The following is a 26234-nucleotide window of genomic DNA, read 5'->3' on the forward strand; positions in this document are numbered from 1 at the left end:
CTTTTGCACCACTACCGTCGCCATCTTCCATTGTTCTGGGAGTTCTGATCCCCCACTCTCTCCCGTTAAGTACAGTACCACCTCTTGGCTGTTATGTTTTGCCCAGAATTCTGCAGACTTCTTGACAACATTGCCAACTTTACCCCACGTTGTGGATATCACGATCTGTTGTCCTCCATCCTTCAAGATACGGTCAAGACCCCGCAACATATGATCAACATTATTTCTCCTACATCTACAGTATTTGGTTCGTCTCCCAGTATGGATACAGCCATCATTTCTAGTAGAACAATAGCCGGGAGCATGGTGCCCCCTGCTAAGCCTTCGTTTAACTCCAGGCGCCGCCTGACATACATGTCCGGTAAAGTGGTTCTTCCTTTCGCCTATGACATCCAGCAAGTAGACCTTCATCTGAGCATTCTTTTCCTCAGGGAATCCATCTTTCTCCTTAACATGCTCGAATGCCTGTGCTGGCCACCTTTTATCCAGAACTACCTTTAGGGCAGTGGGGTTATCCATATTCAATGCTTCCTGCAGTGTTTCCAGACCCACTCTTGATTGTCTGGGTATATTTGTCTTCTTTTCTAACTTGGGATGTTAGATCAGCAATTATACCTATAACTTTCTTGGCCTGAACAAATATTCGTTTGGCCGTGTCCAAAATCGCCTTTTTTGGTGGCATGACCTTGCAGAGCTCCACCAACACAGTAATTTCTTCCAGTAATAATTGCATTTCTGAACATCCCTCTACTTGTTCCCCATCACTACCTTGTTTTTTCCTTTTCTTGGCCCTGTCAGCCATTTCATTTTGTTTCTCATCAGACTTGTTGATGGTGAAGGCCTAGGTGATCTCAGCGTCTTCTTGCTTTTCCTAAATGCTTCTTCATCTTCCATGTATATCTCCTCTACAGATTTATTCTGCTCCATCATTAACTATATTGTTGGGAATGTGGTCTCCACAAAGACCGTGTAGCTCGTGGCACCCACTAGTTGGTTCCCACACTAACAGAGGGGTCTATTAGGTCCCAAAACAATTTGAGTCCCGAGGGACTCTGAGCTGAGAAAAACAAAAAATTTGTTTTTCTATATACTGGACTGTAGGACTTAGAGAAGTCCTAACGACTCAATTTGAACCTTCCACGTATTGCAGACAGGTTTGTTCAAGAATTAAATTAATTAAAAATTAAAACTAAGGATAAAATATAAAAATTTATATTAATTTAAAAGTCTTGACAATAATTAAACTATCACAGTTGGTACCACTGTACAGCTCTTATATCCGTCATGCAACCACATGCAGAACATTAAATTAATTTATCTAATAAAAAATTTAATAATTAATCTACAGATTTAAAATAAACGTTATTTCACTAAAAAAGTAACAGGTAATTATACTTATTTAATTAACTACAAGCCGAAAAGCTATTGACGTGGTGCCATAGGTTATATATGTAATTTATACACGTCTGTAAAACTTAAAATATAAATTATTAATACTAAAAAACCGTTAATTAACACTTATTTTCACTCAGTTTTCACTAACCTACAATTATTATTAGTTTTAAGGCCAATTGCAGTCCTTATTACTGATGAAAAGATGGTTTACCTCGTCCTTCAGACACTATATTACAAACACCTTAATAACTATTTTTAATGTAAATCCTCATTGTTCTGCGCTCGTATATTGTGCACGACACTATAATACATACATCTATTGAGTGTGAGAAAAAACAAAATCCTGACATACATAAGAAACAAAAACATATACAGCATGTACACATATGAACAAGCAAAACAATGACAGTTAAAGTAGTACTAAAGATAATGTTTATTAACACTAAGCTTACAACCCTATTCATCATTATATTTATATAAATAAAAAAATATATAGCTTATAAATGGAAGGCACAGAAAATTACAATATTCTATACCTTAGGCCCTAAGCCCCATTTCCTTGGATATGTATCTCGATCCATTATAACTCTTTTAATTTTGGCAATAATGCCATGATCACAGCTTGCAATTGCAGCAGTTGTCATCAGAGCAATACCTGTCCATAAAAAAAAAAACCATTCAAGCAAAAAAAAAAAAAAATCATTACATAATAAAAATAGATACTCTAAGGTTTGAAAATGCTGATTTATTGAAAACTATGCAAACCAGTAATGATGCTTTCTTCTAAGCTAGGTGGAGAGCTAATAATCTGAAAACGATAATTTTGAAGTTTTCCATAGTAAAAAACAAAACCAAAATGACCTAACACTCTTTTTCTGGAAAATAATTTAACTTAAATGTATGCAACATATTCAAAAGAAAGATTTTTATACAAGAGTAGAAAATATAAAAGAAATTTTGTTACCTTCCTTAACATTATACAACTGTGACGTTATTCTTGTTACGAGTTGTTTAAATTTCAAATCATATGTAGACATAAATCTTCTCTTACTGCAACAGTCAGCGCTGTTACAATATCTGAACAAAAACAGTTGCTCAACAAATAATGATAAAATTTCTCTTACATAAAGGGGTTAAGAATAACTATTATGATAAGGATAATTACATGTACAGTACAACAAACTAGAAGTATTCAAAGAAGTTCAAATCCTCATTAAACAATTGATATAAATATATACAGATTTTGGAATAATCTTACAGAAAAATATAATTTAAGGCTTCTAAAATAAAAAAATCAATTTATATTCATAAAAAATGATACAGCACAATCTAATCAGGTTTTGTTGAACATTTTAGCTAACTTTTCAGCATGCTTTAACTGTTCAAAAAATTCATTTTTCATCTGAGAAGTCTGTTGACATTTGTAAATGTATGAAAACAATTTTCTTTTATAAGTATATTGCCTTGGTTTAGCTTATAATTTTTTTTTTTAATATGATCATTTAGATAACTGCAATTATACAGGGATAAGTAGATACAAAATCTGTATAAACAACAGGGTTTTTAAATAGTAACTGGGACTACATCTAAAGGTTAAGATTTCTGACTCTAAATTTAATTTTGTGAATTTATTTACAGGAACAAAACTGTGTAAATAAAATAAACCAAAAATAGATTTTTGTTTATATTTAAAGTAACCTTGAACAGAATTAATGAAACAAACTATGGATTAATATTTAAAACATATAAAAACAAATAAATTTATGTACTAATTTAGAATTTATCATAATATCTAAGGCCTACTTAGAAAGAGACAACTGTCACAATGTTTTTCTTGGTTTGCAATATAATTTATTACAAAACATGAACAGCAATCATTGTGTAAAATTGCTTTTGCATGGTGTCTGGCTAGAATACACAATTTATGTATCTAGAATTTCTCCATGCTACTATAAAAATAATCAATGAGCCATTTACACTATAAAACCAATCATTTTTTTAAACTAAATTTCAACCGTTTCATTTTTCAAAATGTTTGTTACTATGCCTGAATACATATGGGCACTGTTTAAAGCACACTATACTACATACTGTGAAATATAACCACATAGACTATGTAAGATTGGAGACTTCTGTTTCTGTTCTATTAGGGTTGGCAAGTTTATAATCATATGTTGTTATAATGCACAGGATGTTTTGGCTAAAACTTTATAAGAATTGCTCTGTTCAAAATAATGAAAAGAGTTTAAATATACAAATAAAATAAAAGAAATTCTTAATTTCAATCCTTCATTTGATGTAGGCCTACACTTAAAAATGATGGTGATTTTGATCGTTACACAATCATTAACACATACAACCAATAAAGTATAAGTAAAACAGTAATAATAGATAAGAAAACAAATACACGAGAAAGAAATAATTTTACATCTACATATTTTACAAACGCATAGTACTTATGAAAGAGTACAACAATTGTTGTTGCTTCATGCAATTGCAATGAAAAGTATAATTTAAAAACATTAACTAAATCTCCAATTAAGGCAGCCTATCATAACCTAATGTACACCTCTTATATAGAGATGTGAACAAACATATCTCAAGAAAGACAAAGACAGCATGAATCTTAAAACCAATCAAAAGCGATCACTTCTGCTCATGGACAAAATTTAAGAGGGGATAACCATTTAATGTTACAACTGAAACATTTTTCAAAAGGATTCTTATTAAATTTAAAAATCAAAACACTATTAGATGCTAATCCCCTATCATTAATCAGCAATGACATTTCTGCATCACTTTTCATAAAATAAGGTTTTCAACTATCTTATTCCTGTTTTACATCCTAAATTACAATTATTGTCTTTACAAATCAATTTATAAATGTTTGCTCATTGGATGGATTTAGTTTTATCTCTAACATGGCCGCAGTAATGTTAAAGTTGTGTTTTTTAAATATTTTTTTACCTTATTGCTATAAAGCAAGGAATATCCAAATTTTATCCATGCATTCTCTGATCTGTCATTTTTTAATCTTCTGAAGGTAATTTTACTGAATTTCACTTCAATAACCATTTGGCATAGCTCTTTATTTATATTGTAGTTGAAGATAAAATATTTGAATTCAATTATGAAAACTAATATGTACACTTTTTACAGTTGTACAAAATAATGTATAACCATACTGACCTATGGTTATAATTATATTAACTGCAAAATAACTGCATTATAACTGCAAAAGAACAATAGTCTCTGAAGCAAAACAGCCATATGGTTCGTACGATTACCACACAAAATAAAATTGATTTAATATTTTATACACTCCATATGTCAAACGTGCCACATGAAGGTATTTTTCAAACAAAATTAACATATTACATGAGCATATCAACAAATTATAAAAAGCTAAAATAATTATGCACAAGCAAACTTATACTAATGTCATGTTTCATTATATATGTTAAAGTAGAAGTTATACCTGTAACAAACCTGGCATTAATGAAGTTCACTCAATTTTTTCAATTTTAATTATTGGCTGAAGAACCAATAATTAATTATACCTTTATTTATCAACTAGATATCCACAACTATTACTACATTACTTAATTATAATCTGTTATTTTAAAAGTTGGATTATTTTATCTATTTAGAAGCAGAAGTAATTATTTTTTAAAACACACCTCATGCTAACATGAATTTTACTCTCACTTATATTTATTTTTGCTTATAATCCGATTAATCGTTAACTGTATAAGTGGTTAGTTAAAAAGACAGTTATATATTTTTAACTATTCTTTATTTCCACAACAGATCAGTTAAATTTAACAACTAAAGAAAAATAACTTGTCACAATATTTTTCTTGTTTTGTGACAAAATATGACACAAAACATGAACAGCAGTTATTGTGCATAATTACTTTTGCATGGTGTCTGGCTAGAATACATAATTAATGTACCTAGAATTTCTCCATGCTGCAAAAACGATACATAAACTTATGAACCAGGAGGTATTGTTAAGTTACTCTAAGAATCTGCTCAATTCTATACATACTATGCAAGGCTCCTGCATTTTAATTCTACATATGTGAATTCTACAAAATACCTTGTGAATGTATTTAATAAATTATTGGTTTCACTTAATACTTACTGAAGTGTTATTCACAAATTGTTCTTCTACTCAATAAAATTTAGTTTCTTGCCTCTTCTTGTTTGATTCCATATATAGCCATTAAAAATTGTTAATTACAAGCAGTAAATTAGAACCAGCATTCCTAATATTGGTGATCTATGAGAACTAATTCATTGAAAATGACTTTGGCTGTTGATATTTTTACTCTCAGTTTCCAAGACACCATTCTCTGATATCTTGCAGAATCATAATTACATTATGTAATTAATTGTTCTTTTATGACCGTGTTCAGAAAATAATTATTCTAAAAAACAATTAATTACATAATGTAATTATGGTTCTCCAAGATATCAGAGAATGGTGTCTTGGAAACTGAGAGTAAATATATGAACAGCCAAAGTCATGTTCAATGAATTAGCTATTATAGATCACAAATATTAGGAATGCTGGTTCTAATTTACTGCTTGTAATTAACAATTTTTAATGGCTAATGACCATAGGAATTGATGCCACTTTCAATATAAAGGCAACATACAGCAATGGTATAAATATAGAGAGCCTAAAGTTTGAAATAATTCACTTTTCTGTAATGTTTTTGTTGCATGTATGCATGCTAGATAGTTCAGTAAACATACATACCAACCAATATCACAAAGCCTAAAACTGGCTTAGTTATATAAATCACATATTAATTTTTTTTTGTGAACTTAACAGAAATATAAGCACTATAAAATCAATAAAGAAATTATTAGAAAAATCTACTAATTAATGAATATGAATTACTGTATTTACGTAGTTTAATAATGTGAATAATTAGTTTTGTTGAAATAGTAAATTGCTAAAACTAATGATTTTTAAAATATGAGTTAATGAGATTTTTTTATTTAAGATTTTAATGATATATGTTTTTCTTTAATCTGAAAGTCAAACAAAATAGTAAAGAAAATAAAAGATAAATAAAAATAAAATTTTCTATTTAATTCCACACATATAATAATGAAATATAAAATGCTGACATTACAAAATAAAATAAATATGAGGTGCTACACAAAAGTTCGGGGAATTTTACCATAACTTATAATTTCCATTGTCTCCTTCAAAGTAATCCCCTTGGGTACTGATACAATGATCCCAGCATTTTTCCCATGATTCCATGTATCCCTGGAAGTCTGCAGGTATAAGTGTTCAAAGCACGTTCTGCGTTTCTTCCTGAATCTCCTCAATTGTGTTAAAACGACAGACTTTCAATTGAAATTTTATTTTTGGAAAGAGAAAAAAGTCGCACGGGGCAAGGTCAGGCGAATAGGGTGAGTGGGGAATCACTACCGTCTTTTTGGAAGCCAAGAAATTCCGAACGACTGGTGATGTGTGCGCAGGCGCATTGTCATGGTGCTATCCAGCTGTTGTTACCCCACAGATCTGAACGTTTGCGCCTAATGCTTTCACGTAACTGCTTCAAAAGTTCACAATAGGACATCCCATTAACAGTTTGACCAAGAGGAACAAATTCTTTATGGATAATGCCTTTGATGTCGAAAAAAACAATCGTGGACTTCACGTTGCTACAAACTTGGCGTGCTTTTTTTTGACCGTGGTGAACTTTGCAATTTTCACTGTGACGACTGCTGCTTAGTTTCAGGGTCATACCCATACACCCATGTCTCATCACCGGTTATGATGAGAGATGAAGTGTGGGTCATCTCTTGCTGACTTTTTCAATTCACTACAGACAGCTACGCGATTTTGTTTCTGGTCGCTGTTTAACAATCTTGGTACGAATTTTGCAGCAATGCGTCTCATGTTCAAATTGTCCGACAAGATGCGTTGCACGGACCCATATGACATTTGCACGATTGCACAAACATCATGGATTGTTTGTCTATGATCTACAACAATAGCCTCTCGCACTTTCGCGATGTTTTCCGATGTTGCACTTGTTGATGGTCTTACTGAACGCTCATCATCGACTGTCATTCGTCCATCTTTGAATCGTTTGTGCCAGAAAAAAGTTTTACTTTTACTCATAGCATTGTCACCAAATGCTTCCAAAAGCATATGATGGGTTTCTGCACCATTTTTTTTAAGCATGAAGCAAAATTTGATACAGGTTCTTTGCTCTTAAAAAATCTGCCAATTAGAACTTCGCCGAAGCAGTAAAACACAACGTTACACAACCGTACATAAGTCAACAATGCAGCCTCTCACCGTCACAGCTGTTGGAACACTGATTCACAAAGAGTATTATTAGCCACATCTAGCGGCAGCAGGCTGTACCAGCAATGGTTCTCATGCAAAATTCAAATTCCCCGAACTTTTGGGAAGCACCTTGTATATAAATTCAATCCAATTTTGATAAATCAAACCTCAATGATACATTAAAGCGATTTATTCACTAACCACAAAATAATATCTCTTTAAATGGGAACATTTTTTTTTTGGAACTTTTAACTTCATATTTAATTCCATCTAAATATCAGTAGGATAGGAAATTATCCATAAAAATCAAGACCAAATGCTTTATAACTTCTCAAATTGTAAACTAACAATGTTTTTTTTTCTGTTTTTATTGTTTAATCAAGTTGCTATTTGTTCTAGAAAAAACTGACAAAGACAATTTGTTTGTTTTGTTTGATTCATTTCTTGTTCCACTAATACTCATGTACTCCAACATCTATGTTTTTGTTTTTAATATGTGATTATCTGTTAGCACCTCATCCAGATTTTAAAGTACAGTAAAAAATGACTATGTAATACAGTACAGTTAACATTCTTTATCCAGTGTGGTTTGTTTCTTTCTATAATCTTCAATATTAATTTTAATCTATTATACACTTAAAGCATTTTTTCCCATGTACTCTGTTCTGAGTTAAGTACATGAATAACTGGTCAAAAACAAACCATAAGCATATTAACGCAATAATATTTTCTGTTTAATCTATTTTCATAACAAATTAGGCAAATTGATTTGACAAATTGTAAACCTTGCCTACTTGAAATTTCAGTAATGGAGAAAAATAGATTTTTTCTCCAACCTTTGAATCGTAGGGGTTTTAATTGTATTAAAATAAATGAATAAGTTGATGTAATGTTAGTGCTTATTCCGAACATAATAATTATGCATTTTTAGCTAATTTAGAAACAAAGGATAAATAGAAATGAAATTTATTCTAAGTTAACTCATAAAATAAGAAAACTTGAAAGAAAAAATCCTGTAAAGTATCACAGAACTAAAAAAGACTATTAAAAGTATGAACAGTAGTTACGTTTCTAAAAACAAAACTTACCTAAAGCAATAGCTTCTCCCTTTGTAGTAACAATAACAACTTCTTGGTTCAATTCTATACCATCTTCATAACGTAATAAACCAGGTAACATAATTTTAGCACCATAACAGATAGCATTAACCTAACAATCATGTGAAAATTAGAAGACCCTCATACATTCTCAAAAGGAAAAAAATTTCCTCAAAAAGAAAAAAAATTATATTCTAATTTTGTGCTTAGAATGTATTAGTCAAATCTTAAATGTCACAGTTTATTTCTTGATTTGTGATAAGATTTTTCACAAAACATGAACAGCAATTGCTGTGTTAATTTAATTTTGCATGGTGTCTGGTCAGAATACACTAGTAAATATATCTGAAATTTCTCCATGCCACAAACATATTGCAACAAAATGTTAGTAATTTACTAAAACTCCATACTTCTTTATTAAACAACATTACATTTTATGGCAAACTATAGAAGTAACTTACACTTATCCTTTAATTTATTCTTTCTTTATTTACTGTCATCTAATCTGATGATTTTAAACAGCTCTTTTTGTAAAAAACAGTTGGTTTGCCCAAAAATGTCAATTTAGTAACTGTAAATAAAACATATGTGTATATTTTATTTCATATTTCATATGATAGGTATGAATATAAAACTGTGCTACCACTATTATAGTATAATAATGAAATACCAAACTATCTGATAAAATTTAAAAACAGAGAATACAATATACTGCAGATAAACTGTACCTGCATGATGTATCTCCTCTTTCACAACTTACAACAAAAAGTTTGTTTTATACACACATGTGTACAAGAATGTTTAGAAAGTCAAATATAAAAGAAAAAGGCTTACGATATTTATAAAATAATATGTTCAGTTAATTCTTTGACAATTAACTTATGCACATTCCAATTCTGCGGACAAAGTTTTGATGCAAATCACAAAATGACTCGCTACATTTAGTCAACTTGGCATCACACATTTCTTCGATTCAATGTTTAAAAATTTTCATAAGATATGCTCCAACAACATCTCAAAGAACTGACAAAACATGAAGGCTGCAGGAGAGATATAACCAAAGTCATATGAGGATCTATTATAACTCCTTTGTAGAAGCTCGTATTATGAACTTGTACTTCAAATAACAATTGCTGCGATTTACTCGATTCATTCTCTGGTTATTTTTGTTATAACCAGAGTATGAATCATTATGTAAAACAAATGTGTATATTTTATATAATGACCATCATATGACAGGTATGAATATAAAACTGTAGAGAATGAATGTGCAAACACTGGATTAATTACTATTTATTTTAAAGTAATATCTTTGTAGGTGTGTGCCTCTTTTCACCTACATACACTAATTTTCAAGAGTATATTAAAATTTGTTTTCTTTTATTTTAAATAGTATTTTAATTCATATTTTATACATACTTTTAACTTTAGGTTAAATAATACTGAAATATCACAAAAATTAAATAATCCTGAAATATCACAAAAATTAAAGTTCAAAAAATAGTTCTAGTCCTTAAGGACATAAACGATGCCATTAAACATAAGAAATTAGATTTTTACACGTATTCCAGTCATGACTGAGAACAGGGTGATTGATATGTAGATTACCAACTGATAGATGCTTTCATTTAATGATCAACTTCAATGATGGTTTCAATTATAATCTATACCAATATATATATATATATATATATATATATATATATTTAAATAGTCTAAATCTTTAGTTATTCAATAGAATTATGCCAGTTTTTAATATCCCAGCTCTGATAGTTCTATTATTATTATTGTGAAACTGGGGACAAGCAGCCAAGGCACTTTGGACATGACTTGCTGTACACAAATGCTTAACAAATCTCTTCTGCTTTGTTGTTCTAATATATATCAAAATTTTTCCTTCTTAACAATATGATAGTGTTTTTTGCTAAAGGACCTCACAGTCACGAATGAGCAATGTTGTGTTCTCTGAAAATTGATAAGGAATCCTATATACGATGTCTAGAGACCCACAATATAGAATTGCTTATATTCAATAATGAATACTAGAACTTTTCATAATGGCTGTCCAATCAGAAAAGGGAATTCAAGAGGAACCTATTTGATTTATAAATTATTGTCTTCCTCAGACTTTGTTAAAGGTATTTGCATAAGCGTGCTGCTCATAGTAGGCTCTCTTAAATAAAACTGCTCTTCTTTATGGAATTTGAATTTGAGCTGCACACAACTTATAACACGAAAATCCTTTTTTAGCAACCATTCTCCACTGTTGTCTGGGCTTTGATGTCCTTGTATTAAAGATGGAGTCTCAAGCCTCACGTTTCATCTACAAATTACACTGCTAAAGTGCACTTCTAAAAAATCATAGTTTTCTCAAACCAAGTTCTTACTATACACAATATTAAACACTTTTAGCAGTCAGTTCGAAGGAAAACTGCATTTAGTAATGCAGTAATATTAGCAATCTCCTCCACAGCAATGTGAGCTGAACTTAAATAAATACTAATTAATGGGCTCAATTTTCAATCTTTTGAAAAGATACAATTGTATCTTTTCACCTGTTGCTTTAATATTATCTGCTTACTTTGTTGTTAAAAACAACCATTGTAGTCACATATATTTTTTCCTTTTCACAAGATTTTTAACCAGCTTCTCGATTGCAGTTTTTACAGATATATAATTTTTAAAAGCTTATTGGTGATGATGGAAATTGTTACTGCCTGGAATAACTTTCTGTGATACAAATACATTCTTTAATTGTTAACATACAATTATTTGGATGATAAACCTTTTTTCACCACGAATTCTAGCCATTAATTAGCAAAATTCACAGTTGCAGCTGAAATCGGGTTCCTCCATTCTAGCTAGCCTTCCCTACATTTTATGTAATAAAACTATGTAAATAAAAACTAAAATTTGGTATCCACAGCCATAAATATTTTACTTCAATTTTATCTGATATAGCAGTCCACTTCCAAGATATATGCCTATTATTAAAAAAAACCCAAAACCAATAACTGTAAGAGTAAAGCGAAAATTTAATTATCACTAATTGAAGTAAGTTTATGTTTACTTTTGAACATACGTAAACATTATTATCTATTATACTATATAACTGAAAGAGGATACTGGCAGTATTGGTAGCTTTCACAACATCATAAAAATTAAAATACATACTTTCAGCAAATGACAGATTTTGTTACCTTATCATTAATTTATTGTTAGCTAACTACAAAAATGATTAAAGAAACAAGGGCAGCCATGATCTAACTAATGCAGGTTTAGTGCAAGTTAAACATACAGAATTTTCAGACAGATGATATACCTGGTAAAAGCTTGAGAAAAAATTTACTTACAGCGCTGTCTTTCATAATAATCCTTTTGTGGCTGACAAGTAATGTTTCTAATGGATGTACAACTCTTCTTAAATATGACTCATCATTATGATTTTCATACAGCCACTGAGCATCTAAAACATCATGCATTGTTACTAACCCCATTTCCTCACTATGAATACCTGAAAAATAAAAGAAAAAACAACATATAAATACACATAAATTAACAACGAAATAAATTTCTTTTATGTATACTTGAATCCCTTAAGCATATTTAGAAACTTCAATCAGATAATCTATATTGTTTATAGAGATGATGTTCTTATTTTGACTGTTCTAAAATAAGAACAAAACTTCATTCCTAATCTACTTGTTCGTTAAATTATTGAAATATGGAACAAGTAGATTAGGAATGAAGTTTTGTTCTTATTTTAGAACAGTCAAAATATCAGGAGTTATGATTTTACCATAATCTTGATTCTTTTAGCTTCAGTTAACATATGTGTAAGAACATTCTACAGTTAAAAACAGCAGCAAGTTAGATAATAAATGAAATATTGATTTTTGGTGCCATGTACATACAAGTTATGAAAAAGTCAGGTATGTTATCTTAACACGTTCACTGTTGATGAAACTGTAAGTAGGAATTGCTTCGTGGTTGTGACACATTACCTATGCGTCAAGGGTAACAAATTTTTTTATCCTCCACTACTCTTTTTCAGCATCTGGTAAGGATTTTGTTATTGTGTATTAGCACAGAGAAACGATTCTTTGATGTGGTTGTGCAGTTCATTTTTAATTTTTTGTTGTTTTATACTTGTACAGCTTTGTTCAACTTGGAAATTGTTTTACAGCAAATCAGGCTAAGTATAATTTTTTTAAATTAATTTATTTTGAAAATGCTTAATATTAACTTATTAATAAAAAAAATTTAAATTTTTTTAAATGCTTTGAAAATAAATGAAACAAAAAAAATTACTTTTATAGTACTGGAATTTTACCACAGTAATGAATAAAAAAAACCTAGTTTACTTATAAAATTATGTAATCAGTTTTGTTTCATTTTATGAAATTTGTTTTTAGGCCCTAATTCATAACTCCTAACCTTTCATTTAATCTTGCAGAAATTGTGTGATATACAATAAAATATGCATGCAATTAATTATATTCTAACTGGTTTAGTTTCTTCTTTGCATTTAAGAACTTTTAAAATTAAAAAAAATAAATTAAAGAATGTATCATGAAATTAATAACATGCAAAAAATGCTTACATTTTTATAATACCAATATTGCAACCTTTTACTTTAGTTTTTGATTTTTATTTGTTTTAGAATGGAATCACTGTCTTCCTCTTCTGGAACCACCAGCTTGCATAAAAGAATGCTAGACAAAATTGAATCCAATTAAGAATTGATGGGTATATTAGATTAACAACTACTTCTTTCAATTACACTTTTAACAACTATTTTTTTCTAAATACGTTTTATAATTTAAATATGTAATGTGAGATCATTTCTTAGAATTTAAGTATTTTAAAATAATAAAGCCTTTCAAAACTTTTTTGTTAAAGGCTATATTTTTTTGACAAACTGAAAATAACTGTTAGAATATAGTAAATTAATTTACCATTTTTACAATGAAATACAGGCAGCTTGTGACAAACTTTATTAGTTGTATAATTTTTGTCAACTGTTGTAATTTTCATAAACTATATTCTTTATAATCATAATTATGTGTTCTAAGAAAAGCTATCTTTTTATAACTAATGGTAGGCCTGTACTTATTTTGTAAAAGACAAAAATTTATTACCATTTATTTTCTAATATTTTTGTAGTTTTTATTGCCAATTAGAAATATCAGAAAAGAAAAATATTCAATGTAAATATATAGAAATCTTTCTTGGAAAATTATATTATAATTTCAGTATATTATAAACTAAGAAGACTGCCTAACATTGCTCTGACAGTATATTAAACCGTAGATTTTAAAAACCGCAGTACAGTTACAAATTCAAATCGTGGAGAATCTTATGGCAAGATTTGTATTTTACATAATATTTTTGCAATAGCTTATAGATTTTTCCAGCATGCAGAAATCTTTGAATGTGGCCTCTGGAGTCCTAACGGAAATTCAATTGATTTGTTTTGCATTTAAAACTGACCCTGTTATATACCATTTTTTAATCAAATCATATATACTAACTACTCTTTGCTGGGATTCTGGTGTTCAGAAATTTTTCTGCAAATATTTGATGAGTTTCTTGCAAGGATCTAGAACAACATAAGCTTATACTATAAGGATACAATTAAAAAACCCAGGTACCTTTCATCGAACTGCAAAGAACAAAACTATATTGCATGGAAGCATGAACAGTTTATAACTGACAAAAATATATGAGAGTAGTAATGTACATAACCAATAGTAAAGCTAGTATACTAGCAATGTTAAAGGTGATGATTTAATTTTTTGTCATCTTTATTAATTTCTAGAAATATTAGAAATTAATAGACAAGAATAAAAATGAAATCTATTTAAAAAATATTACATATTAAAATACAAAAGAATTTCAATTTGATAAACCACCAGACAGTATTACAGGAAGACATTCTTACAAAAACAGCAACAGACAGCAGCACTCGTAATAAATTAATGCAGCTTTCATTATATTACAATAATGTAATGAATAATACACCATGTATATAGTTTATTTCATTAACACAGTATTTTGTTAATCTTTATTTAATGTGAAATTAATAAAATGAATTCAATCATGACTGAGGATGCGAGATCATGTAAAGTACTCTCATTTTAAAATGAGATAAGATATGATTTACCTCAATATTCTGTACTAGGATGTGGTTTATATTAATAGAATTAAAAATATAATATTCTTTTATTTTATTAAATAAACTATTCAATAATAAAAATATAAAATTTTCTTTACCAATCAGAATTTTGTATAATACTTGTCAAGTTTACAAAGCTTAGTTGCTGCAAAAGTTGGAGGGATTGCTGGACCAGTAGCTGGCTTCTTGCTACCTATTACCACATTCTGTTATAGTACACTACATCATCTATTATACTAGTGCCAACACTATTTCAGAACTATTACATATTTTAGTGTTAACATTTTCTAAACTTCGATAAGGAATATATCATTGGTAAAAGTCAGAAACTTCAGATAAATTGAAGACAAAGGAAGGAATAGAAATATGAAAATTATTAGATGAAGGCTAGTGTGATTCTTACCAGAGCTATCGTAAACTGTTTTACACAATTTAGCTAACACTGAAAAGTATAAGGTTTACATTACATGGCAAAGTTAAACCCTCTCCTCAAGAAGCATTCATCCCCAATAATTAATAATAAAATAGTATACACAAATAAAGTGGTTTGCCTCCATGTGCCAATTAATACCAATTATCAGCTGAAAGCATGCAATGAGAACAGTAGAAACAAATATAATATAAAATAACCACTTAAAATAAAAATACACAAAAAAATGATATAAATTTTACCTGATCTATTTCTTCGCAGCTCAATCATCTGTCCTCCAACACCAAGCAGTAAGCCTAAATGTACACACATTGTTCGAACATATGTTCCGGCCTCACACTTCACCCAAAATATTCCTGAAAGAAAAAAGCAAAATTTAACTTTTGAAACATTCTTAACGCACTAACTTAATACAGTCTTAAAACTGAAAACTGAATGAAACTTCAATTGTAAAATAAAAGGTGATGAATTTATAAATCTTTCTGGTAGTATAAAAAAAAATTCATTTTAATTTTATTGGTCAGCTATAACGCAAAACATAACAAATACATATAATTATCAATAAAACGAAGGCCCAACTTAATAATTATTTTTACTTAAAAGCAGATTATTTTCACTAAGAGAAAAATCAGATATGTTATTGTATGCCTAGTGAATAACAAAGCATTTTCTCCTGTAGCATTTTTTACACAGTAAACAAATTGTTGCACATTAGCAAACTGAGCCTATGATAAGTAATATTCAACCTAACAGCTGATTCCAATCATCAGAGAGATCAGCTGTATAATGAACATCATTAACACTGAAATATAGAAATACTGGAATGGGCACTGCCTATGTCCAACGTGAGCGGAAAACGAACATGAGACAGATAGATTTAGAGGTATAGTTTTCATTGTCGCACAGTGCAGCGCATGCGCATTGTACCTAACGTACCGTCCCTTCAGAAAGTGATTCCATAAAATTTAATTGTAGTTAATATTAAGTGATAAAATCTCATAATTTTATTTAATTAATAGAAAAATTTCAATGCTTATGAATATTAAATAAATGTTGAGTTAATCATTGTATCATATAAATGTTTTTATAAAAACTTCTACAATAACTTGAATTATGAAAGATAACTTGTGATTTGTGATGAGAGAGATCGTCAAACGTTTTGAACGGACTGTAGACAAAGAGAGGTATACCTCTAAATCAGCTATCTTTGTTGGCATGGATTTCTAACGCTAGTGCCCATTCCAGTATTTCTATTTCAGTGATCATTAATCAGTGAAGAAACTCTGACACCTCCTGTGCTTGAGGTACTTAACAAATATCACAAACATACAAATGAGTAAGAAAGTTTTTACAGTTTCAAATTAATATTCTTTTTTCTGTCATGAAACAATGCATTTTACATTTTATTTAATTATTTTCTAAGTTAATGTAAAACAAGTTATGAAAACTATTCCTAGGTTTGAATTTCAGGCAGGCATGCTAATTTATCATGTACTACAAAATCTATTACACACTCTGGAAGTTTCTGGATTATGTGATGATTAAAAAAAAACCTTATATTTAATAATTTTATATCATCTTTCATTAAATTTCCATTATTTAACAGGAATACTCATTTAAGTATACTTTTTAAGTCTTGTTTCCAACAAAAGATCTATACAACCAAATCTAACTTAAAAATTATTATTATTTCTGGAGTTCCTCGTATTATGTTTACAATTTTATTACAGAAAGATGTTGAAACTATTATTATTACATGTACTTAGTGTCTCCTACATACCATTATAGAAGATTGTATATATCATTACATACTGATGGTTCTATAACATGTGTAAGCTCAGAATTAAGATCCTGGGAACTGAGGGTGCAAACTAAGGATAAGATGCCAATGGCTAACCCATGTTAATAAGCTGGTTCCTCAGATCATTGAAGTTGGATAGTTTCACAGTATGCTGTTTGCTATTGAAATTTAGTGGCTAACAACCGTAGCAACCAATATAAAAAATACCACTTCAGTACTTAAAACATAAAAAAAGAAATGCTTTATAAGCTGAGAAGAAATTTGGGTGAAATGTTAAAATGTCTGAGGTTGCAATAATACCTACGACACTGCAGACAGCTAAAAACCATAACTGAACTAAGTCATGTAACAATACTATATTTCAAAAGACTTTTACGTTCATTGATCTAAATTTTATAATTTGTTACTTTAAACAGAATAAAAGGTTGAGAACTATGATGTTCTGGGCCTGGATAAGAAAACAACATTTTTCCAGGTAAATTTGATTTATTTTTCAACATAGTCATCATTAAGGTCTATACATTTAACCCAGTGTTTCACAAGAGCGTTTATGCCAGTTCGATATGTCGATTTATTCACCTCCTTACAATAACCATCTACGGCAGCAATAACTTTAATACTGGTAAAAAATCTCTCCAACCCATTTTTTTTAGTTTAGGAAACAAGTAATAGTCACTCGGAGACTGATCAAATGAATACAGAGGATGTTGGAGCAATTAGAACTGTAATTTGTTGTTTTTTGCCATTGCAATGACTGAAGTGAGAGCTGAAGCATTGTCTTGATGGAAAAGCACATTTTTTTTCTTCCGAATGCAGTCATTTTTCCTTAATTTCATTGCTGAGATGCTGTAGTAGGGTCACATAATATTTGCCATTTATTGTGTCACCCTTTTTAAGATAATCAATGAAAATTATTCTATGTCCATCCCAAAAAAACAATTACCATAACTTTGTTAAAGAATAACGTCATTTTTGCTTTTTTTGGAGCAGGTTGACCTTTTTCAACCCATTGTTTTGACTGCTGTTTTGCCTCAGGAGTCTAGTGATGAACCAAGACCTATCAACTATCAAAAATTGATGGAAAGATTCCTCTGGATCGTGCAAAAATAACTTGAGATAATCACTTGAAATTTTTTTTGGCACTTTTGTCAGGCACGAACAAACATGGCATCCATCTAGCGCACACTTGTTCATGTCCAAATGAACATGAGGCATGTTCTGTCAACATGCCTAAAAACTCTGCTAACTCATTCACTATCATTCGTTATTCTGTCATAACAATTTTATGCACTTTTTCTATAATTTCTAGTTTAGTCATTTTAGAAGGGCGTCACTGCGTGGTTCATCATTAGTGTGCGATTGAACCATTTTAAACTTTGTGGCCCAGTGTTTAACAACTATATTTGATAGAGAAGAGTCTCCTAATGCTGTATCAAGTTCTTTAATTTCCTTTGCAATTAACCCTTTCAGAAAAAGTATTTAATCAATATGAATTACCAAATTTTTAATTCTTCAGTTTGATGGGCTGTAAAAAATAAGTGATGCAGTGATTTGAAACTCTTATAGTAAACTAATGAAGAATGGAATCATGTGACGCCGTCAAAAAATTAACTGTGCTAATGCCATCTCTGTGTGAGGTCTGGAACTTTTCACCTTCACACTCGTATTATGCAAGTTTATTTTTGTAATGTTGTTAAATACCTCTGTGTGTGGGATATTTGGAGTAAAGCTTTCTGTAACGATTGAAATTGCATAATGTGTTGTTGAAGTGCTGCTCCTTATATTCAGAAAATTATTACTTTTTTTATTTTTACTTTCCCAGTGAATATAGCTAGAATAGCAACATTAAAGGGTAAAGTATGGTGATACATGGCAAAAATGGAATTTTTTGAAAAAACTACGTTTTAGAGTCTATTGCATTAAAGGGGTAAGCATGGTAATCATGTCAAAAATAGCGTAGTACGGTTTCAGGTTTTATTGCAAATCTTTACACTTTAGGGTCAACTAGTTCATCTGGACCAAAAAACATATGTATGTATAGCTGAGCAGTTATGGCAAGGCACTTGCAGAGGAGAGTAGATGTACAGCTGTATGTAGAGAGGAAGTGCATTGCAAGAACGGCTCCGCTGTACGAGTATGTATATGCAAGCCTATGTGCCACACTGCTTTTGGCCTTATATCTCAGGATTGCCCAAACCGTTTTTCTTTAAATTTGGCTAATATTTCTATAATGGGATATTGTTCATATTAATTTTTTTCAAAATGTTTGAGGAGGATGGGATATTGCAACAGAACAAATTTGTTATCTACAATGCAAATATATAAATAAAAAAATTTTTTTTTCAAAAAATCAATCCCCACTCTTAAAATTAAATTATACTTTTTGTCCTTTTGCCCTATATTCCTTCAGTTTAAATATTTTTCAAAATTTTTTTAGAAATTTTATATTTCACTTGCAGAGCTATCAAGAAATGTCTACTATATTTTAAATTATAGAACCCTGGACCTAAAATGAAGAGAAGCTTTTTCTAAAATTTTCTTTTTATTTTAGCCTTTATTGAAGGAGGTGTTAGATTTAGAGAAACTTTACTTAAACAAATTTGTTAAACTTAACCTATAAATGAATATTTTTAGAAAAATTTCTCTTAAAATTTATTCCTCACCTTTAAAAATTATATATGAGGTGTGTTCAAAGAGTAATGAGAATTTTAAAATTTCACGGATTATATTAGTCCAATTCTCGAGATTTTTTCGTTGTTGTATTGGTAAACATGTCTGAAAAGTATCTGTACATTTTTAGCCACATTGGATGTTTAGTCTGTTTTTTCAAGCTGTCAAAAGCAAACACATGTTCTGATAAAATCAGCGATTTTTTATTTGTATACATAATGGATCGAGAATTTGTATTAAACTTTGCTATAAGAATGGAATAAAGTGCAGCAATGTTTTAAAAATGTTAAATATTGCTTTTGGTGAGTCTGCTATGAGTAAAGCAAGGGTTTACGACGAGTGGTACGGGTATATGAATGATCGCCATATCACAATCAGAGAAGTCGCTGATGATGTTGGGATATCAATTGGCTCATCATGCCATGAAAATTTTCTGGATGTTTTCGGTATAAAACGTGACAGAAAAATTTGTTCCAAAATTGTTAAATTTCGAATAAAAACAGTGGCAAATGGAAATTGCTAAATGAAGTCAACAACAATGCAGAACTACTGAAACATGTCATAACAAGTGATGAAACATGGGTTTACAGATATGATGTCAAAACTAAGGCTCAATTGTCCTAGTGGAGGCATTCTGGATCACTAAGACCGAAAAAAGCTTGACAAGTATGGTAGAATGTGAAGATTATGCTCATTGTGTTCTTTGATTTTAACGGCATAGTGCATCATGAGTTCTTGCCACAAGGTCAAACAATCAATAAGGAGTATTACCTACAAGTTCAATGCTGTTGGCGTGAAGCAATAATAAAGGAAAAAAAATGCCCGGATTTGTGGTGAAACAATTCATGGCTTTTGCACCAAGATAATGCGCCTGCTAACACTTTATTGCTTGTTCGTCAATTTTTAGCCAAAAAAATACTGTAATCATACCCCAGTCACCATATTTACCAGACATGGCTCCATGTGACTTTTTTCTGTTTCTAAAAATAAACAGAACCTTAAAGGGCTGTTTTACAAGCATTGATGAGATTAAAAGTGAATAGCTGAAAGAGCTAAACACTATTTCAAAGACTGAGTTCTACAAGTGTTTTAGTGATTGGAAAAAGCAGTGGCATAAGCAGTATCTAATGAGGATTAGATTATTATTGTGGTTGTAATTACTTTGATTAATATTTGGTTGTTTACAATTTTTCATTAATTGTTTTATTACTGTTATTTATTATCATCACTATTGTCATTAATATTGTTGTCTTGTAATTATGTTTATAAAACAATAAACTGTAATTAAGTAAACATTCTAAATAGCCAATCTCTGAATATCCTGATCAAGCCGCAAACACACAACAATACTATATACATAAACAAAGACTCAAAAAAATATAAATCACAAAAATCTCAAAAATTTAGAAAAATGCTAAACTAAAAAGCAATTTAAAAGTAGCTTTAGACCTAACAGTAAAAATTAACTATCATCCGCAAAAAAAAATGCCTTTGAAGTAAACTGAACTGTTCTGGCAGTAGTGTATTAAATTGGGACAAATCATAAAAAAACTACTCGATAGCAAAATAATCAATATTTACTAACTACCTCCAAGAATCAATATGATTATCATGAACACAAAAAAGGACCACAGCTGAATAGTTTTGATCATTAAGAAATAATCTATAAATACACTGCAACATAATAAATTTACAGACATAACTTCTATCTGATATGTTTGATGATCAAATCCAAAATGCGTGTCTTCGTAACTGAAATAAAAAATAACCAAGAATAACATCTAAACAATAATGAAAAACAGTAATAGCAGTCGCTAAAGAATACCAGAAGATTTTATGAATGCATTATGTGGTGTTCATAAAAAGCTACATGAAAATATGGTTCATTTTAACATTAAAAAGAATCACGAATAAGAAAATACAAAAGATAATTTACCTTTTAGAATAAATGTACGAGTGATAATTATGCTGAATTAAGTACTCAGTTTTTAAATATAACTTACAAACAGTTAACTTTTATTAATTATTTTAATAAATGCAGAATTACCATATTAAAATTTCATAAATATAACTAGATGCATAACTTTAACTAAAGGTTTATAAACTAAGCATACTTTATCTAAATGAAAGTAATTAACTTTACAACCAATAAATTTTTTATTGTAACTTAAAGTTATATGTTCAAAATTATCTATAAAAAATATTTTTAAAAACTGTCAACAAATGTTTGTTAAGTATAAATATCTTTAATGATCTATTTTAAGAATTTATAATTTTTTACTACTATTAATTCCATACTCTTGAAATGAATATGTAAAAACAATTATTAAATTAAGTTAGATCTTCATGTTAAAAATTTATTTAATTTATAAGCAAAAATGTATAAAAAGAAGCCAAAAATTATAATTATAATAATAATAATAATAAAAAAAACAGAAAAAACTAAAAAGTAGTCATAAAAATGTTTAACCAACCCTATTAGCAATAGTTAATATGTTTAAAAGCAACCTTTAAAATAGTGTTCATGCAATTATTTAAAACCACAACATAAGATTTTTAGAAACTAAAGATGGTAAAACAAAAAAAAACCATAAAAATATAATTTTTAGATTGGGAAAACATAAAAATATGCCCTATTAAAACTACCTTTCCTTTTACCTCACTCAATTTGGGCTTTATTAACTAACAGCTCTTTAAATATTAATAAATTTTTCATCAATCAAAATTGCTATTTGTAAATAAAAAATAAATACATAATAAACCACCTGTAAATTAGTATTTTTCTTTTGATAGTAACAAAATATGTACATATAACCAATCTAATATCATGGTTGAACAACTAATATTTATATACGAAATGTAATCAAATTTTTTAAGGCATGATGAAAAACTATGTTTTAAGAAAATAAGTATTCTCTATTTGGCTTTACCCAATAGGCACACCAACAACTAGGATTGTTGTGTAGGCACCAAACAGGAAGTGGAGTTCTTTAGACAGGCACTTCCAGTATCAGATACCAAAGAGGCACTACCTATTCAAGTCCTGACATCTTCCTGCATGGAGAACCTAGCAGGGTCAGACTTGTACCCACAAAATCAAATATGAGGAATAAAGGATAGACAAGAAAACAGGGTGGGGTACCTGCTCATCATGGTAAATTGTAACAAATTAACTGATATTAGAGTTGTGAGACAGATTTTCTATATAAACCACTCGTTTACTTTGACAATTATAGAATGCTATGAATTAACATGGGCTTTCAGCTACTTTTATATGAGTTATAGTTTTTTGTATAATGGAAGCAACTAATTGCATATTTTATACTTAAACCGTTACTTTAACGTGCATTATAGTTATTATTATAATGCATGCATCTAATTCGGCAAATTCAACCAGCAGTGCTTTTCCAAATGGATTATTCATTCTAATTTAAGATATAAAATTACAATGTCATAAGTTATATATGTTTTCATCTTTATAATAATTTTTGTAATTTTCAGGTTACAATATTTTAGAAAATCTCTGAAATATTATAACTTTTTTTTTTATTGTTAAGATTTAAGTTTTAAAAAAAATTCATAAAATTTCTTAGCTAACCGGTTTCATTACAAAACATGTTAGTCAGTGTTCCTCATATATTCAACTGTTTGTTTACAACTGCTTGTGTATGGTGTCTGTGATTGAATTATAATATGCAAAACATATCAAAATGCACTTATCTGAAAAAGGTTTAGAAAATAGCGATTAAACATTGAAAGCCCTCTGTCTAATTTCAAAATAATTATTGTAAGAAACATGTTAATTTAGAAAGAAGTAAAATTTTAAAATAATTTGAAAATTACTTTCAAAGACCCAATTTTAATTATAAACTGCGTTTCAAAATGAATATCTGTGTTTTAAAATTATGTAATATTTATTAAGTTTTACTTATACTGATAAATAATATATGAAATGAAACAGCAACTAAAAACAGCTTATCCTATAGGTGTTCAATGTGAGCAACATTTGTCATATGGCACAGATCAAAAGCTGATAGGAGAATTCAGTTCATCCCATACTTTAGTCAGCAAGTCTGGAGTAACTGATATGACAGCTGCTTCAATCCTGTGTCTCAAGTCCGGTAGATCAGCTGGAAGAGGTGGCACATACACTTGAACCTTTATAAACTCCCAAAGAAGAAAATCGCATAGGGTCAGATCAGGTGAACATGGAGATGACAGCAAACAAGCCCTGTCATCTGCCCCCCCCTCCCCTTGGTATCCAATCCACTGGTCAGGAAGATTTTCATCATTCAACCAATCATGTACAGCATCATTTTGTTGCCAAATAAAGTTCTGTGGTTTGTATTGCAGTTGAGGAAAAACCCGTATTTATAGCATATCAAAGTAGTTCATTCCAAACACACTTGTTCTGCGAAAAAGAATAGTCTGTAAACTTGCTATCAGGATATGACACAATATAAACATTCAATTTGAGGAGTCTCATTCACACTGCAATATTTCATGAAAGTTTTCTGATCCCCAGATATGCACATTATGAATGTTTACTTTTCCATTAAGATGAAATGTTGATTCGTCACTGAATATGGCATGATAAAGAAAATCTTCATCATCATGGTATATCATTTCATTTGTAAAGCTAGCACACAAAACATAATCTATAGGCCTTAACGATATGTAAGTTGTAAACCATATGAATGCCGTTGTAAGCATTTCCTTAAAACCTTCCACATAGACATTACTGAAATTATTAATTCACGGCTAGCCTTTCAAATGGATTTCCTAGGATACGCACAAAATACTATTGTTTACGCCGTTGTGTAAAGTTGTGTTATTCCAATGAATTCAAAGCTAGGGTTGGGTCTTGTTGTTTGTTACAGGCTTGGTAAATTTATTACTCTGTTTCGTATTGGGCTTGTTATTTGTGTATATGTTTGTTTATCTTTGTTTGGTTTATCGTATCCGCGTTCAAGTCCTGGCGTCAGTCAGACAGGCGGTTTCTGTCATCTTAATAGTGACAGCGTGTTCATTTCTTGATTTATTTATTGCTGCCTTCACGCACCCTTTTTATTTCGTTCCCAAACTAATACATGCACATATCTCTTGTCTTTTACACACACACTCTCCTGTCCACTGCCTAGGTTTGCTTCCCCCTACTTCTCACCACGCCACCTTTTTGGCATTCTAGTCCTGACTTTCACGTTGTGCGGATTCACAAGGCTGGTGGTCCTCCAGTCTTGGAGGACCAGGCTGCGATGTTCTCTCTCTTGTATAATGTTTAAATACTTTCGTTTCTTTGTTAAGTTAATCTTCCAATTCAGTATATTACGTCTCTGTTAAATGTGTGCCAATCACTACAAACTGAAAAATTCTATCGACGCCGAATATTCTCCAGCCGCTGATTACATTTTCATCGATTCAGTATTCTTCCCAAACTCATTACTACAAATCTGAGATACTACGTAATTATTCAACTTCTAATCACAAATTGTTACCTCTGTGTTTTTGATACACCTTTGTAGACTACGCCAAGGATAAACTGCATGTATATGTGCACTTTAATTTCACGAGTTCATTTTTTACCAATATTCATGTGTTATTAAAGGATGTTCAAATCCTGCATTATTATTTATAGTAAACAGTTACGCTATTAGTAAAATTTGTGAAACATTCAGTTAATCGTACATTATGCATTTCAATTTCAAGTTTAGTTTAAAAAACCGTTTATTCACTTAAGTGCAGTCACGACAGGTGGCTTAAATAAATAAGGTTATGTTATTATGTCATGTGCAACATATTTTATGTGCTTACTTATTACAATTTGTTTTTATTGTACTTGACTCTATCATTCGATTTAATGTAATTTGTTAACCGCAGTGATTAATTATTATCTACTCATGAACCAAATTCATATTACTTCTCTTAAATTAATCTAAAGAAAATAACTCCTGATGTGAAGTTACGTTTTTGGACTTCTTTATAATTTCATATTTTCAAGAATGCTTATTTACCAAAATGAACTCTTTATATGTTTACTTATTTCAATTTGATTATTGTAATTAACTCTTTTTTTATACTGGAATATTATCGTGGGCTTTTTTCTACACTAAACTAGAATTACATGTATTAATTATTTAATGTTAAGTATGATGATGTTCTTAATTAAAAATGGCCAGTGCCAATAATAAGAATTGTTTTAATTTATTTTTCTAAGTTAATGACATTTTTTCATTGCAAATTTTTCAATATTACAGCATATGTCAGTAATGCAATAGTTTTCCAGTCATACTATGTTTATTGATGTTATGTTTTTCTAAGTATATAATTGTAAATAAGGT

The 26234-nt window shown here is 29.8% G+C and overlaps 1 protein-coding gene and 2 non-coding genes across 3 annotated transcripts in view; all 3 read right to left on the reverse strand.

The window, feature by feature from the left end:
- Nucleotides 1-26234, reverse strand: part of Nop60B (dyskerin pseudouridine synthase 1 Nop60B) — a 56122-nt gene that overhangs the window by 11069 nt on the left and 18819 nt on the right. Inside the window, exons 6-9 of the mRNA XM_075357324.1 lie at nucleotides 15668-15781; nucleotides 12171-12331; nucleotides 8809-8929; nucleotides 1932-2050 (exon numbers count right to left, since the gene is read on the reverse strand). Coding sequence (XP_075213439.1) covers nucleotides 1932-2050; nucleotides 8809-8929; nucleotides 12171-12331; nucleotides 15668-15781 — 515 coding nt within the window. The remainder of the gene's footprint in view (nucleotides 1-1931; nucleotides 2051-8808; nucleotides 8930-12170; nucleotides 12332-15667; nucleotides 15782-26234) is intronic.
- Nucleotides 3211-3342, reverse strand: LOC142320692 (small nucleolar RNA SNORA15). The gene has a single exon (XR_012755477.1). It is a non-coding gene; the product is annotated as a small nucleolar RNA SNORA15 (small nucleolar RNA).
- On the reverse strand, nucleotides 5237-5368 carry LOC142320691 (small nucleolar RNA SNORA15). Its single transcript, XR_012755476.1, has one exon. It is a non-coding gene; the product is annotated as a small nucleolar RNA SNORA15 (small nucleolar RNA).

The sequence above is a fragment of the Lycorma delicatula genome, chromosome 2, assembly GCF_047948215.1.
Source record: "Lycorma delicatula isolate Av1 chromosome 2, ASM4794821v1, whole genome shotgun sequence".
Taxonomy (NCBI): Eukaryota; Metazoa; Arthropoda; class Insecta; order Hemiptera; family Fulgoridae; genus Lycorma; species Lycorma delicatula.